This window comes from Theobroma umbraticum, unplaced genomic scaffold (assembly GCF_002168275.2).
Source record: "Theobroma umbraticum cultivar Fairchild unplaced genomic scaffold, ASM216827v3 scaffold_20.0, whole genome shotgun sequence".
In the NCBI taxonomy this organism is placed as follows: Eukaryota; Viridiplantae; Streptophyta; class Magnoliopsida; order Malvales; family Malvaceae; genus Theobroma; species Theobroma umbraticum.
In genome coordinates, this window is record NW_018397266.1 from 5,586,382 (window position 1) to 5,604,704 (window position 18,323).

Genomic DNA, 18,323 nt, shown 5'->3' on the forward strand with positions numbered 1-18,323 from the left:
TGTCAATACTCTGTCTTGACATTAAATTGATCAGGAATAATTTTAGAAATATAGCTTTGATGCATAGTGATCTCATAATTATAACAACCTTATAATTCTCTCGTAAGGTCTTTATGTTCCATAGACTTCATCCAATTAGTACTTAATAACTCTTTATTATTACACTAATATAAAGAAAAACATCTATCATATAAAATTATGTAATTAAATATATATTAAATAACAATATATATTTTTTGACCAATCTAATTGGCTCAAGAGCATATATCAACAACTTGCCCACTCGACAAACTCCAAATAGAGGAGGCTTAGGGGCAATTGGGGGATTAGGGTACGATGGTAGTCGATCGCTGGATAGGGAGAGCAAGGGAGAATTTTTTTAAAGGGGATTTAGGCTTATGGCTTCGAGCAGATTTGGGGAAATGGGGAGGGAGGGAATTAGTAAAGGACATTAGGGTAATTTCCATCCTATATTAAATTAATTAAAAAAGTCATGGGTGGTTGCTCGATTGGTTTCGATGGGTCTGTCATTCGGCAAACACCCTAGTTTTGCCTCCAAACATTTAACAGTGTTGAAGTTTCCACCTAGAAACCACTAGACATTTTTATTCTTTATTATTTTAAGAAGTTCAAACCATAAAAGCTGTCTCTCACCATTGTCATTTAGAGTGTATATGTTATCAAATCCACATTTCAAATTATACCCTTTGACGCCCCTGGTTATGAGAATATATCTCCTTGCTTCGATAAAATGATCCACCTCAAAAAAATCCTCGCTCCAACAACAAAGCAACCCCATAGAGGAACCTACAACCCCTAAAGCATGCCAATTGACCTTACTTTTTCCACACACCTATTCCATTATTCTCTGATGAGTCTCCTGCAACATCAGCATGTTTGGTTTGAATTGCATAGTGAGGTTTCTTATTGCCCTCTTTTTCTCTAATTTCTCCAAACTTTTAATGTTCCATGCAATAATCAACATTAAAATAAATGTCTTTATTATGTACATCTTAATTTTCATTTGTAAAAGTAATAAAATTCATAAGCTTAAGAGAGTAATAGGAATAATGTATTATACTTGTCCAATAATTCATTGTATGATGTTAGGTTAAACATTTAATGAGTGCGCGGTTGATTTTCCAACGTTTTGTTTACTTCATTTGCCTAGTTGTCGGTTAATATGTTTTGACAATGGGACAACTCTTGTTCATTTGCTTCTACACTAGTATCCAGGACAGTCATTACTTTTATTTGTAACCAATGGGATGAACACAACTTTGCAATTCTACAATTATGGGGATGATTATTCTAATCCTTTGTAACTAGTGAGGCCGCACTCATTTTGTTTCACATTGGACTTAAGCCAAGAAAAGTCCTAGATTAATGTTAGTAATTAAGAAACACTTTTCTTTTTTTTTTTTTAAAGAAAGGGTAGAAAACGATTCAGATCCAGAACTTGTTGATAGGATCATTTATTACTGATATAACTCTCAACTCCTGGCATGTCCCTCTCATTTCAACTTTGTTTAAAGCCTGTGGAGAAAGCCCTATCACAAACAAAGGCTAAAGTTGGGGTCTCCTTGCTTTCAATGGAGTTTTCAACTTGGAAGCAAGGATGGCTGGTATGAGTTGTGACAGTGGAAACCGTGGCATAATGGTCCTTGACAATGAAAGAGGACAGAGGGGCAACTTTTCTATCTGGCTTATTGGAACCCGAAAACTATAGGGTGGTCCCTTCATATATATATATATATATATATATATATATATATATATATTATTTTCTGTTCGGAGAGCTTAGCTGGTCACCACTTGGTATCCATCATTCATTCTGTTTTCCTTGTATTTTATTCGGTTTTTGCATCTCCTCTCTAGGCAAAACGATAAACAAAAGCTTATGTAACTGTTGTGTCAAGTGTTAAAAAATACGGGTCATGTAAATCGACTATAGTAGATTTAATTAAATTTCGAAGTTGAATTCCCATATTAGCAATCAACATGCACTAATAATAGGAGTAATTTGAAAGACCCCTTGATGGATAATTAATCCCGATGATTGAATATCGATCAACTTTAACACCTAGTCAGAACTTGTCTTAATATTGTGTCGGTGGCTGAACCATGTCCTACCTTTTTGCCTATTAATGCAACGCTAGCGAAGAGGAAAGCAAAGGAAAAAACAAAACTTGCTACTTAGATCTATATGAATCTGTAGATCAAAGAAGTTTGTCTTTACTGTGAAGCTAAAGGAACCTTATTTGCCTAGATTTAGATCCAAAACATTTAACGACCATCGGCAATAAGTTGCTCATAATCGAGGCAAGATTTGATTACATACTATTGACTCATCAGCCACAAATTTTAACAATGAATACCATAAAAATAAATAAATATTCCGAGTTAGGATGTTTCATTCAGTCGGTGAGGACTGTTTCATATTCTTTGAGGTACGGAAAATACGAGAGACCAATGGCCACTGAAAACTCTCCCCCAGCCATCCAAGGCCCAACGTTAGTCAACCAGCCATCTATATAATGCTTATATTGTAACCTTATGACCTAAAAGCTTCTCAAGTTCTTAATAAAACATAGGATCGGCTTATAATTAGTGACTTCAAAATCTTTGATTAGCTAAAACAAATGTAAAAAGGAAAATAGTCAAGCTTTTTTTTTTTCTTTTTAATTTCTTTGAACACCCATTGTACTGTTTTATATAGATCAGTAGCAGAGTTCATCAGACCAGTTCAGCTTAGACCTTAAATTGCTTGCACAACAATTTGTCAACTGTTTACAAATTCCTAAACAAATTAAGACTTTCAGAAAGGTCTTCTTTTTAAGTGGCATAGCAATACTAATACAATAACATGTTAGAAAATTCAACTCTCTCTGGGCTACATTTCGTCTCGTTCAGTCTATGATACAGAAAAGAAACTGTATTGATGAAAAATAGTAGTATAAAAGATTCACTGTGTCTGAGTTTCCGCACGAGCTGCAATGAACCAACTCCCTTGAGGGCTCTGGGAGTTTCCTTCTACTCCTCCCTGATGGCAATTAGGTGAGATGTCATATAGATAGAAATAATGTAGGAAGAATGCTTTTTCTTTGGATGCATCGATATGTCACGTTTGTCACTTGGTGTCACCATCCGATGGTTACCGCTTACTTCTGACGTGAGGCAAACCAGTGTACAATGTGGAGCTCAAATATCTTAGCATCAAGCAGCAGATCATTTTAGTGGAGCAAAGCAAACTACTGGCCTCGGAGTTTACATGATGATACTTTTAAATTCGAATTAATTGGACCTGGACGATTTGTTGGTGCCGGCCAGCCATTAACTAAGAAAACATCAAGTCTTCTTTCTCAAGACAGATGTAATGATCGATCCACTTTCTGTTTGAAATCATTTTCTATAATCAATTATGCCAGCCAATTCAGGATGATAATATAAGATGCAAAAAGTAATAATTATTAAATTGATTCAATAAATGGGGTGTCCTGCCAATTGGCAGAAGACATTTGCAATCCTTCTACCCTCTGCAAAATGATTACATTTGGCAGTCATTGGTGTAGGCATCTGGGCTTAAGCGCAAAAGACATGTTTACCCTCATAAAGTCAATAATTTTGCAATTATTGAAGGGTGATTTTGGCTTTTTGACACCCTTTAATTAGGACTGAGATAGACACTAAGCGAAGGGCGCACATTAATGTTCATACGAAAAGAAAAAAGGCCGTAAAATAAAATTATAAAAATTGTAAATGAAGAAGCATGCAAGAGCACGGATGGAGTGGAGTTTTGAGAGCGTGGCACATGTTTTCACAGGGTTAGGACAACAGTGATTAACAACGATTTCCCGTTGGATTAGTTGGCCAACTCACTTAGATAAATAAGATTCTTTCGATGTCACTTTGACTGAAACGCCCCGCAAAGTCACAAGCTTCCTCTCTCTCTCTCTCTCTCTCTCTCTCTTCAGGCGCTAGTTCAAGAAAACGTTTCGCAACTTCACTGTTCTGTGGCTAAAATTCTGAGCCAAAGCCAAAACAAACCGAGAAAACAGAGGAAAAAAGGAGAGTAACCAGTTGAGATAACAAGTTTTCTATCAAATATGGGTGCAACAAGTCCACTCAAGGGCCAATCTCAGTCTCATTCCCTGACCAAGAAGTTCTTGCCTTATGCTCTTTATGCTCTCCTCTCCATAGCTCTTTTCCGCTTGTACTTTCACCCTTTTCCTCTCCCTCAATCTACCACGGAGCAGCTCCCTCACAACAACCGCATCATCCTCACCACTTCTTCTTCTTCTCCTCCTATATCTTTCTCCGAAGGTATATTGAGTTAAAAAAGAAAAGTTGCAGAACTTTTATCTTTTTTTTTATCCGATTTATGGTTTTTTTAGTATGTTGGATTATAGGTGTTATTATTAAAGTGGGGTGTTTTTTTTTTTTTATGCTTTTGTTCCTTATTTGCAGAAGAGGAAGTAGATAATGAAACTACATGTGACTACACCAATGGCAGATGGGTACATGACAAGATGGGGCCTTTGTACAATGGCACAACCTGTGGTACAATTAAGGACGGTCAAAATTGCATCTTACATGGGAGACCTGACTTGGGTTACCTTTATTGGAAATGGCAACCCAGCCAATGCAAGCTCCCAAGGTTTGATCCCAACACTTTCTTCCATCTCCTTAGTAACAAGCATTTAGCTTTTGTTGGTGACTCCATGGCTAGGAACCAACTGGAATCACTCCTTTGCATGCTAGCCACTGCCTCCAATCCTAACCTGGTTTACAGAGATGGGGAGGATAACAAGTTCCGTAGATGGCATTTTGCTTCTCATAACATTACAATATCAGTTTATTGGTCACCATTTCTGGTTAGAGGTGTTGAAAAATCAAAAACTGGTCCGGATCATAATGAATTGTTTGCCGATAGTGTTGATGAGAGGTGGGGGGCCGATTTGGACCATATAGATTTGATTGTACTCTCAATTGGGCATTGGTTTCTTCATCCAGCAGTTTATTACGAGGGTGGTTCAGTATTGGGTTGCCATTACTGCCCTGGACTAAATTACACTGAGATAGGATTTTATGATGTGATGAGGAAGGCCATAAAGACTGCACTTAAGACAATAATTGAAAAGAAAGGGGCTAATGGTAATAGAATTGATGTGTTTCTGACCACATTTTCACCTTCGCACTTTGATGGTGAATGGGATAAGGCAGGTGCTTGTCCCAAGACAAAACCTTATAAGGAGGGAGAGAAGATGCTTGAAGGAATGGATGCAGATATGAGAGCAATTGAAGTTGAAGAAATGGGAGCTGCTAAGGCAAATGCTAAGCAATTTGAAGGGATGAGGCTAGAAATATTGGACGTGACCAAATTATCATTAATGAGGCCAGATGGTCATCCAGGGCCTTACATGTATCCATTTCCATTTGCTAATGGGGTTCGAGAGCGTGTACAGAACGATTGTGTACATTGGTGTCTGCCAGGTACTATTGATACTTGGAATCAGATATTGTTAGAAGTTATCAGGAGATGGAGTTTTCAATCAAGGAGAGAAGAGTGAGGCAATTCAATACCCAATGCTAGGTTTTGATTTACTTTGCTATTCTGCTCAACTTGGTTGGCGTACATTTCTTTCTGAAAAAAAAAACAGATAAATGGAAAAAATATTGTTTGGGGTCTCTTTCAGCTATAGCACGAAAATGGAAAGAATGTGTTAATGAAATTAAGACGATTGCTCTGTGGGGTGACAAAGATAGCGATTCTTTTGGAACATGTGATGATATCAATGTGAAATGTGTACAAATGATATCAATGTGAAATGTGTAGAGGAAATTTGAAGATCAGTGGCAGTTTTTATTTCTTCCTTTGGAAACAAGGTGGTTACCTCGGCCACATCCCCAGGAAATTGCTCCTTCAGTTTCTTCTGTTCTGGAATTTGTCTGTGTGTAGAGTTTCTATTAGCTCTTGTATCTAACCAATTTGGGCAGAATTTTGATGGTCAGAGTTGTTTACAGTTGAAAATTTTGATTACGTGACAGATACTTACCTTGTCGGCACTGCATATTTTTGAGCTTAGCATAATTATAGATGATTCAAACTTTTTCAAAATATTGATTCATTCAAACACGTTTCTTCCACGACTAACATAAAATCCTGTAGAATTTTGTATACTATTTTACTGTATGAATTTTCAATATCAGTACTTATCATCGAATATGACTACTTACTAGTATATGAATTTCATGAATCCTAAGCCTAGCCAATAGCATGAGCTTCAACCCTTGTGAAAATCAACTATGTTGATGCAAGCATGTCCTTTAAACCAAAAGAAAGTAGATTTTCCTTTTGGTAGAGCCTTAGAGGCCTTTATATATTAGCAAAACCGGGTATCCAAAGGAACTTTACCTAGCTTGAGTAGGAAGAGAGTGCCAGTGGGACAAGGTTCTAACAAGTTGTTAAAGTGGGTGAAAACAAAAGGTGGGTTTAGGTGAAAGGAAAAGTTTGGCCCTTTTCTTGTAAGAGGAAATTATGAGTGTCTCCCATCCCCATTCGTCCTTAGAGTAATGCTTCCCGTCCAAAAGCATTCCATTCTTAACTTGACACTTTCTGTCCCATTTTCCCTATCCTCAACTCCCTTATTAATTTCTTCACATTCTAGTAATTATTTTAAAGTTTTAGAATTTCCTTGTATTTTTTTTTCTAATTGTTTTGGGGTCAAGGTTAAATTTGTCTTGTGGTTTGGTTTTCGGGTCTCACTTGCTTTGGGTGTGAGTAGTTTATAGGTTACATGGGACCTAGCTTGTCAAAATCACTTTTTAAGTATTTATAATGGTGTTATATTTTCCTTTCAAAAACAGAAAAATTCAAATTTGATTATTGAACTGTAGGTGAACATCAATATTCTTCAAATTTATTCTACATTTTATTGCATTTTGTCATTATACTTTTAATTTTCTTAATTTTTAAACAAAAACTAATAAAATTAAAATATTTCATGAAATATTCTATTGATATAAATGACAAATTATTATATCGATAGCAAATTTAGTTAATTGATAAAATCATTGGTCTCAATAATAAGCAATTTGTATTCAAGTCTTACTGGTGGCCAATTTTCAGTACCAGAACCCTAACCTGGATGTTAGAACAATCTATTTATCTCAAATTTCATTAAAAATTACAATTTTTTTTTTTTGCTACTTGTGCTAATTAAACAGAACCAAAAAAGTAGCAAGTAGTTAAGTAGGCATTATGGAACCAAGAAAGTAGCAATAAATTATTTTTACAAATAATGATACCATTATTGATTGTTCCTTATATAATTTTGTAAAATATCTGCTGCATTTGGTAGCTAATTATGAAGCCCTTGGAGGGTTTTTGGAGAAAAAAAATTCTATACTTATGTATTAAAATAGATCCCATAAGGCTATAATCGAAGGAACTCTTAGGGTTCCTTGCTTCTCAAACCGTGGGTCATTTACTCATGATTATGACAATTTTTTAAAAATTTATTTTTTAATAAGTAATAAATATAATAAATATTATGAATATTTTTGTGAATATCTATTTATATTATATATATTTAAATTTAGATGTAAATTAGCTTGAATGAACAATAAGATTTATTCCTTCAATCTAATCCCTTAGTATTAGTATTATCTTTATCTTATAAATACAATATAGATAAAGGGTTATTAACTTATAAATATGCTCATTCACTTCATTTGTAGATACATACTTGAATAAGATCTTTTTACTCCCTCTAAATATTTTTTTTTTTATATATTTTTTTATAGTTGTTCTCTTAAGATTTATTTCATGCTACGTTATTAGCAAGATCTCTTGATCTTCAAGTTTTGGAATTATTTTGTTTTTCATCGTTTCGAAGCTTTAAAAAGATTTTGGTGGTTGGTCTTTAATTTTTAATTGTAAGAAAATCAAGTAAGTGACTTGATATCTCTTTAATATTTTCATTCCCTAAAATCAACCTTAATATAAATTTTGTTATCATATAGTATATATTATATTTTGTTGCTTGATTGGAAAGTGAAATTGCTAAGACATAGCTATTAATAAAAAATCATGAATGTTCATGCCTTGAAATGAATGCGACAAACGAGCTATTAATAAAAATTATGAATCTGTCCATTTCTTTAAGTGAATATGATATCATTTGATAATTATGGTCATGGTATAAATCCATTCATTCTTTGGAGTGAATAGAAAATCTTTTAATGATTATAATCGTCATAATAATTTATATTATCACTGTTTTAATTTTAAAAATAATTTTACCTTCAGAAGTGGACGGATAATTTTACTATCAGAAGTGAATGGATGTCTTAACCCACTAACTCACTAAAAATGAATAATCCTCCAGAAGTGGATAACCCATCATAAGTAGATTATGGGGGTGAGCAAATGGGTGAATTGGGTGATTTGGTCCACCATACCTAAAGACCCAATGGACTAATCATTTTTAAAAAACTGACCAAATATAAAGGAAGACTAAATCAACCAAACATAGAATTGGTTTGATTGGTCCAGTTTTGAACCAATGGATCAAAATTTTATCACTTTTTTTTTACAAATTATAATATTAAAACTTATAAACTTCATCTATAATTATATATATATATATGAAATTAATGATATAACTTATATGTTATAATGTTTTATATCAAAGTTTGTATAAATAATAACTAATTATAAACAATATGTTATAAAATCTAAGATGGTAGCTAATAAACTTATTAAGCATAATGATATAAATAAAGTTTATTATAAGTTATAGTAATGTTTATGTATAAATTAAATATATGTGTATATATAATATATTACATTATTATATATATAATTAATGATACAAATTATAGGTTAAAATATTTTATATAATCATATAATAAAGTCTATTATAAGTTATAATAATGCTTATGTATAAATTAAATATATGTATATATAATATATAATTTTATTATATATATTTATATAAAATTAATGACATAACTTATATGTTATAATGTTTTATATCAAAGTTTGTATAAATAATAATTAATTATAAACAATATGTTATAAAATCTAAGGTGAGAACTAAGAAAGTTATTAAATATAATCATATAAATAAAATTTAGTATGAATCATAGTAATGGTTATATATAAATTAAATATATGTATATATAATATATTTACACAATTATATATATTTATAACATTTTATATTACGAAATATTACTAAGGTGTAATAATTATAATATATTAATATGTAGGATGTTTATTATTATACATTATAATATTAACATATAACTTATATCATTTAAAATATATAACTTATAATTTCATATTAATATAGATTTATAAATAAATAAATATATATATATAGCTAATACTAAATTACTATGATTATGATTTGCATACGTACGTACAATATCCTAATATATTTTAAATATATCATTCATGCAATTCACTATCAATTCTTTTTAATATATAAAAATATAAAAAATTAGTTTGGTTTTTTGAGTGGATAGGTCCAAAAAATTTAAAACTGAGAACCGATTCAAAAAACCAATTGGACCAATTAGATCGAATCATTCTACCCCAATTGCATTTGATTTTGGTGGGTAATTGATCTGAATTGGTTTTGCCCACCCTTAGTAGATTACCTACCAGAAGTGGATGACTACTTTCAACCCACCAAAAGTGGATGAATGATGAAAAAACAAAAATTGAAAGAATAAAAGGAATATAGAAAACTTATTATCATTGATGTGGCATGAAAGACCATTTGTTATATACCTGTTGCATGTCTTGAATTTTATCAAGCATCATTAAAAACTTTGTAATGATTTTAATCTTGGCTAAGTTGATATAGCACATCAAGATGTTTGTCTATCCTAAAAAAGGAATTGATTATATGATTGGTAATGGAAATATCCATTGTTGATTTTCTTATCTTGAAAAAGAAATTGATCATTTGATTAGTAATGAAAATATCCAAGAATGAACTCATTAGTAATTGATATATTTTAGTATAACTATATATGAAGATACTCTAATATGTTTTTATTACATTTAAATGATATGTTCTCATTATACGTTTTAATTATGTATTTAATGTTCTTTCATATAAACTTGTAAATTTCTTATTGTATTTATCTTATTTTATTGAAAAAATATGGATATTCATGCTATTGGATTTAAGATCTATAATGTACATGTATGTCTAGCAGACATTGCTACAACGTACACTATATTTAAAGATAAGAAATATTTTTTCCATTTGATAACGAAAAAAAAAAACCAATGTCCATACAAATCTAGTAGTACAAGATTAATTGAACGCTTTGGAAGAACTCATATTTTACTACCTTAAGGAACAAAGTTTATAATAATAGATGTGTTATTTTTTATTAAGTCTCAAAAAAGTTTATTAAGTTTTAAAGATATTCTTCTAAACATATTGAGACAATGAATGAAAAAGGCATTTAATACTTCTATACTACTTTTATTATCTCAAGTAAGAAATGTGTGTTGAAAAAAAAAATTACTCGATTTGTTCTTTGGATTTAACTACACAAATATTAGAATAATTGAAACTCATAAGAAACCATAAGTTAACTAATGATTTTAATGTTTGGCATGACCGGTTAGACCATCCTGAATCGATAATGATGCAAAAAATTATTAAAAATTAATATAATCATTCATTGAAAAACCAAAAGATTTTTCAATCTAATGAAATACTCATGTGCTGCTTGCTTTCAAAGTAAATAAATTATAAAGCTATCACCAGCTAAAGTTGGGACTGAATTCACTACGTTTTTTAAACATATTCAAAGTTAGATGTGGATTTATACATCCATCATGAACCATTTAGATATTTTATAGTTTTAATTGATGCATTGACTAAATGGTCAATGTGTACTTATTATAAACTTGAAATTTGACATTTGCAAAATTAATCACCCAAATTATTTATTTGAAGCACATTTTTTGATTATGTAATCAAGACAATTCATCTTGACAATGTTGGTGAATTTACATCTCAGGCCTTTAATATTGCATACTAGTTAGAATAACTATTGAAGAACCTGTTGATTATGTTCGTACATAAAACGATCAAGGAGAATGGTTTATTAAAGACTTCCAATTGATTGCAAGGCCATTACTTATGAAATTTAAACTCTCAATTTTTATTTGGAGGCATACCATTTTGGATGTAGTAGTATTTGTATGCATCAGGCCAAATGAGTTATTATAAATTCTTCCTTGTATAACTGGTTTAAGGTCAAGAACCATATATCCTATCCAAGAATTTTTGGATGTGCAATATATATTCCAATTGCTCCACCACAATGCACAAAGATAGGTCCTCAAAAGAGGTTAAGAATATACGTTGGATATGAATCTCCATCTATAATTAAATATCTAGAACCTTCAACAAGAAACTTATTTACTGCAAGGTTTGTTGATTGTCATTTTGATGAAATTTTTTTTTCAACATTAAAGGGGAAAGATAAGCAGCTGAAAGACGAAAATTTTTTAGAATGAATTATCATTATCTAGTTTTGATCATCGCATAAATCAATATGAACTTAAAGGTCAAAAGATAATTTTTTATAAAATATAATAAATCAGTTGCAAGACGTATTTATTGACCTAAAGAAAATAACTAAATCTTATGTATTAACTGCAAATGCTCTTTTTAGCATTGATGTCCTTGTAGAACCAGGCATGCCAGAAGAGTGGAGATCAATCGGTTCTAAAGATAAAATCCTTGAAAAGAAAAAGAGTAAATATTCAAGATGTTTAGAAAGAGAAAGTTGAAACTCTAGAAGAAATCCCTGACATAATTGATAAAAATTTCAAAAGAAATTCAAGTACCTAAAATCATTAAAAATGAAAAGATCTCAATTAATTATGTCATGATGAGAAAAGATGGAATTGGAATGAAATAAACATCGATGATTTTTTGTATATGATACAACACTCGATATTGTGAAAGAAAAATGAAGATTTTGAACTTATATCTATTAAAGAATGTAAACATAAAAATGATTGACTAATATAGAAAGACACAATTAAGGAGGAATTGTATTTAATTGCAAAGCGCGAAGTTTTGGAACCTGTAATCCATATATCAAATGGTGTAAAACTAATGAGATATAAACGAGTAGTTGTGTGAAAACGAATGAGAAAAAAGAGATTATAAGATATAAAGCACGGCTTTTGGCATAAAGTTTTAACCAAAGACTTAATATTGTGAGACATATTCTCTTGGGGTGGATGTAATTACAATTCTATATTAATTAGTCTAGCAATAAATGAGAAGATTGAAATGCATCTAATGAATGTAGTTAGAGCCTATTTATATGACTCACTTGATAATGGTATTTATATGAAATTCTTGAAGGATTTAAGTTTCTTGAAGCACAAAATTTAAATTTTTGAAAAATTTATTTCATTTAATTAAATCTTTTTATGAATTAAAGTAAACTAGATGCATGTGGTACAATCGTCTTAGTGAATATTTGTTGAAAGAAGTTCATAAAAATGATCGTATATGCCCATGTGTTTTTATAAAGATTCAGATATGAATTTGTGATAATTGCTATTTATGTTAATGAGTTGAATATTATTGAAACTCGTGAAGAGTTATTAAAAGCCATAAATTACTTAAGGAGAGAATTTTAGATGATAGGCATTGGCAAAACAAAGATTTGTTTAGGTCTTTAGATTGAATACTTGACAAGTGAGATTTCTGTTGATCAATCAAATTATATAGCAAAAGCGTTAAAATAATTCTATATGGATAAAGTATATCCATTGAATTTACCAATGATTGTAAGGTCACTAGATATAAAAAAAAAGATATTTTCTGACCTTGTGAAGATAATGAAGAACTTCTTAGTCTTGAACTACCGTATTTTAGTGTAATTGAAGCACTAATATATCTTGCTAGGAATATATGACCTAATATATCATTTGTTATAAATTTATTAGTAAGATATAGTTCTTTTCCAACTCGAAGGCATTGGAATGGAATTAAATATATACTTCGATATCTTTGAGGAACAATGGATATGGGCTTATATTATTCAAATACATGAAAATCATATTTCATTGGTTATGCAATTGCAGAATATTTATTTGATCCACACAAAGCTCAATCTCAAACAAGGCTCAATCTCAAACTATATTTGTTACTTCCTCTAACCTTGTAGAAATTTTAGCAATTCATGAAACAAGTCATGAATGTGTTTGGTTAAGATCTACAACTTAACATATTTAAAGAACATGTGAGTTGTCAACCAAGAAGAAATTTCCAATAATATTATATGAAGATAATACCGCTTGCGTAGCATAGTTAAAGAAAAAACACATTAAGGCGATCGAACAAAATATATTTCATCAAAATTCTTCTTCACTATGATCTTTAAGAAAAGGGTAATATTAGTATTCAACAAATTCGATCAAGTGAAAATTTAGCAAATTTATTCACCAAAGTCATTCTTACTGCAACATTTAAAAAGTTGGTACAAAATATTGGAATGCATCATTTTAAAGATTTTTGTAAAGTAGTCATCAAAGGGAGTAAAATATGCATTGTACTTTTTTCCTTTATCAATGTTTTTCCCATTGAGTTTTTTTTATAAGGTTTTTAATGAGGTAGTATTTCAAAAGCATATTTTTGAAAAGAATTATGTACTTTTTTTCTTTCACTCAGATTTTTTCCCCTGAGGTTTTTTCCTTATAAGGTTTTAACGAGGTATATTTCTTGATACAATGGATATCAAATAAGAGTGTTATGAATTTTTTTATGAATATCCATTTACATTATATATCTCTAGATTTGGATGTAAATTAGATTGTATGGACAATAGGATTTAATCCCTCTATCATTCCCTTAGTATTATCTTCATTTTGTAAATACAATCTAAATAAGGGCTTATTAGCCTATAAATAGGCCTTGTCACTTCATTTGTAGACACATATTTGAATAAGATTTTCTTGCTCTCTTTAAATACTTTTTCTCCCTCTAAATATTTTATTTCTTTTATAATTTCTTTATAGTTGTTCTCTTGTGAGTTTTTTTTTAATAATTGGGAGAGGGGAGATTCGAACCCTACCTTTTAAGCAGAGAGATAATGTACCAACTAATGAGCCAAATGCTCAGGTGCTTGTTCTTTTATGATTTATTTCATAACAATAAAATAAATCTTCCAAAGAGTTTCATCATGTGGGGAGTTAATTACTCACATTTATTAAAATAGGTGTGAAACCCCCAACTTTTATAGGAATGGTAGTTGGATAAATTCTTATATGAGCTTTGGATAGCCTTTCAAAAAAAACAAAGAGCTTTAGATATCTATCATACTTGATTTCGTTAATTGGTTATAGTCCTTTCTAAGTATGTTTTTATCTTTCGTGGTTGCCACTGGGTTGGTTATTATTGTAGGAGTAGAAATTCATCTAAATTTGGAAGGGGTTAAAATATGTGATTTTTGTATAATCATCTTTTAGAATTAAATAGTGGCGGTGATGGTTTTCTCTATTTTTAGATAACCAAAAAAATTTTTTCATAAATTTTGAAGTACGTTTGCTATGACAAATGAAAGTCACAAATTTAATTTCAATTGAACTTTTCGATTTTGTTCTTGAAACTAAAATTGATTTTGATTCTTTTCTATTTTTATTTTTTTAATATTTTTATTGAATCCAAATGAAAGGTGTTTGCTTATTTAAATTAAATATCTTAAGTAAATGGAGAGTAAAAAGGAAAGAAATAAGATTTAATGTGAATAAGCTTAAGGCTTGTTAAGGACGTTTAAAGTGCATTCTAGAAAAAATCTATTGGTAGATTGAACGCAGAAAGTCTTTCTAAGAGAATTGAAGAATATCTATCGATAGATGGACATATCTATCCAAGGATTAAGGGTAACACAATTCACGGTCCTCCCAATATTTTTGAAAATTTTAATTATAATATATATATTAATGACCCTTTCAAAATTTTTAAATTTTTATTTATTATATATTTTTAATGACTTCCTTAAAATAATTTTTATTTAATATTAATAAAAATAAAAAATAATAAAATGGGCTCATAAACCTTACTTAACTTTATCTTAATTTAAGTTTTGTACACCTTTTTGTCCCTCTTTCTTTTTCTCTTTCTTTCCCCTTTTGTGCTTTTATTTTTACTTTAGCCTTTTCTTTATAACTTATTATTGAAACATACTTACATTTCTTAGAAGAGATTTATAAGCTTTTGAACTTGAATAAGGAATAACGGGAACTACTCACCACTATTGTGTAAAATTAAGAGAAGGTAAAATTTTTTTTATCTTCTTCTTTCTATTTATATTATTTAATTATTTAAATATTTAATTATTGTGTAAACTCCTATATATCGTATTTAACTATTTATACTTTATACATTATATTTTTATATTTAGTACTTTAAGTTTAGATATAAATAAAATAAGAATATTAGACCTGAGTTACACATTGATTAGTATATGATCTTAGGTTTTTTCATGTTAGTAGTCTCATATGCTACCCTTCTTTTTATTGTTGCTCGTTTTTGTTCTCTTTGAACAGCCATCAAGTTTTTTGAGTGATTTTTTCTGTGTAATTGTATAAGTTTTCACACCTATATTGGGTTTAGGAGTTTTTGGTTAATTAGAGGTTCAATAAAAATGCTTTTCAAAAAAAAAAATCCTATTTCAGGTTTCATTAAAGTACAAATTGAAAACAATTCATAAATTCTTTAAAAGAAAATATGCAAATCATCTAAATAATTTTCCTACACTTGATCACTCAAGCCTTAATGCTTCAAATCATGAATAAAAGTAATATGACTTAAAACATCTTACACTAAATCTTGAAGAAATGAATGCTTTTCAAGTAAAACTCGATCTTTATAAAACTATTACAAATCATTCTTTTCTTATATCTTTTGATTTACGTGTTATACAAAATTATTGTCTATTGTAAATTCTTTTATTATTTCTTAAATTCAACATATTAGTTTTAAAAAATTTTAACCTTTATACCTTTTTCATCTTTGGCCGTCTTAATAAAAGTTGGTTAGCTCTACCCTTATACTTATCCATAGATGGTTACAATGGAATCTAACTCTTAAGATTTTGCATAAAGATGTCTAATCATATGTATAAGAACTCAATGGATTTAGTGGGATATATTGGAGATGTATTATTTATATGAGATGAATTTACTAAATATGTTTTTTCTTAAAGTTATACACTTAGTTCTATTTAAAAGATCCAAAGGGTTGGATTTCATAGAATGTACAAGTGCACTTATCTCATATACATGAGGAGGTTAGTAGGAGTGAATACAATTCTTTGGTGGTACAATTACATGGGATGCGATGTGTATACAAAGAAAGTGCCAAAATTTAAAAGGGCGAATGGCACAATGAAAAGTGACAATTATATATGATGCATGCAATATCGTCTAGTTGGAATGGTTCTAAAGAAAAAAAAAGGACTATGTACATGTATGTAATTAAGGTCATAGACAACCTATTGAAGACTCAAATAGGAGGATATTTAAATCATTAGTTCACGGAACTAATATTGGGTTGGAAACATTGTTAATGTAATAAGGAAACTATAATAAGAGAACCCGGGTCTTATTGGATCTAGATATAGTAATATGACATGATGTGATGATTGACATCACGAAGATAGATAAAAGCAATTAACTACATTGAAAGACACAAGCGAGTCAACATGAAGATAAGTTTGCTAGATGGATTGGATCCACATATGATGAGGTAGCAATTGGCTTTGTGTTACTGGGAGATATTGGGATAAGCCTTGTAGCCAATTAGGATTGGTTAAGGCTTGATTCCAATCATGTAACAATATCATTCATGTTGAATGATTAAAGGTTTTCCTTCATCAATAAAACATTAATTATAATCAGTTATAAATCTAATTGGATGAAGTCCAAAAGATTAATATACCTTGTAAGGGAATTGTAATGGATTGCAGTTATGAGATCCTTATACATCAAAACATAATCTCTAAATGTTCCTGGTAGATGTATCATTAAGACTAGATATCAATGATGTCTAGATACTAGTACATTCTATATTTCTTACTTGAAAAGTAAGTAACCAATCTCATTGGTTGAAGTATAGAGATACTTGAAACTAGAATGTAAGTGCTTATTTAGGAGAGCAATTTCACTTAACATGACATGCCATGAAAAATGTATTTGGTATTTCACTTAAGAGTCTATACAATACTTCTCATGTGTCAATTGTGTAAATACTTCTTATACTTAAGGCACTAGGTTGTTTTATGTGTGGACTGCTATACTTTAATTTAATCCCTACAAGTGTTTAACAAAAAAATACCAAAATAGGATATTTTTGGGTATAACATGAAGCATGTGAAGGCAAATAAGTGGTTAAGATAAGAATCATTACCTCTAAGTGATTCAAAGGACATATCTTATCTGATATTGATTGACATTTGCTTGTTGAAGTATTTAGTCAAGGTAACTTGGAGATCATGAAAAGAGTTTCATAAGTTTCTAGAAAGCTAATGATTTAACTACGAGAACGAATATGGAGGTCAATAAGAGTAGACACTGTATCATGCTCTTATCATCTTTGAGATATATGATGAGGGAATGATTTATATTAATAGATTATACAAGGAAAGGTTGTTAAAGAATCTTTTGACTCTCTTAACAATTGGGTGATGATGATGTATTGCTAAATACTAATCCAGATCTATAAAATTGAATTAATCTATTAATATTATAATTTAATTCCATTGCCAACTTATTACGAACTTAATGAGTCACACACAAAAGTTGTACTATGAATTAAACTGGGAGTGTGATGATTTAAGTTGTACATAAATCATACTCTAAGTTTAACTTCTAAGGACTTAATTAAAATAGTTTAATTAAGTGTAAGGTTAATACTATAAATAGTTATACTATTAGAATCTTAATTGCAAACATGACAAAGGAAATTAATTTGATTTTAATTTCCATGGGCTAAATTAAAAATGTTTAATTAAGTGTTGTGCCAATATTATAATGAGTTATAATAATGGGCCGTTAGTTGTAATTATTGAATTTGTTTAACCTCGGTATAAATATCACCTTTAGCTACTTCTCACATATGACTGTGAAACCCCAATTGTCAAAATAAAAAAAAAATTCTCTAGCCACCTCTTTTGTGTGAGAGAAAATTCTTGTGATGAATTTCTCTAGAGTGGTCCGACTTATAGTATATGTGAATAAAAGGACAATTGTTATCTACTCT

General features: G+C 30.0%; 1 protein-coding gene across 1 annotated transcript; it reads left to right on the forward strand.

The window, feature by feature from the left end:
• Positions 1 to 3,829: 3,829 nt before the first annotated feature.
• Positions 3,830 to 6,047, forward strand: TBL27 (TRICHOME BIREFRINGENCE-LIKE 27). Its single transcript, XM_021437281.2, has 2 exons — positions 3,830 to 4,323; positions 4,468 to 6,047. The coding sequence occupies exons 1-2, from the start codon at positions 4,107 to 4,109 to the stop codon at positions 5,568 to 5,570; spliced, it is 1,320 nt and encodes a 439-aa protein (XP_021292956.1). The 5' UTR covers positions 3,830 to 4,106; the 3' UTR covers positions 5,571 to 6,047.
• The last annotated feature ends 12,276 nt before the right edge of the window (positions 6,048 to 18,323 follow it).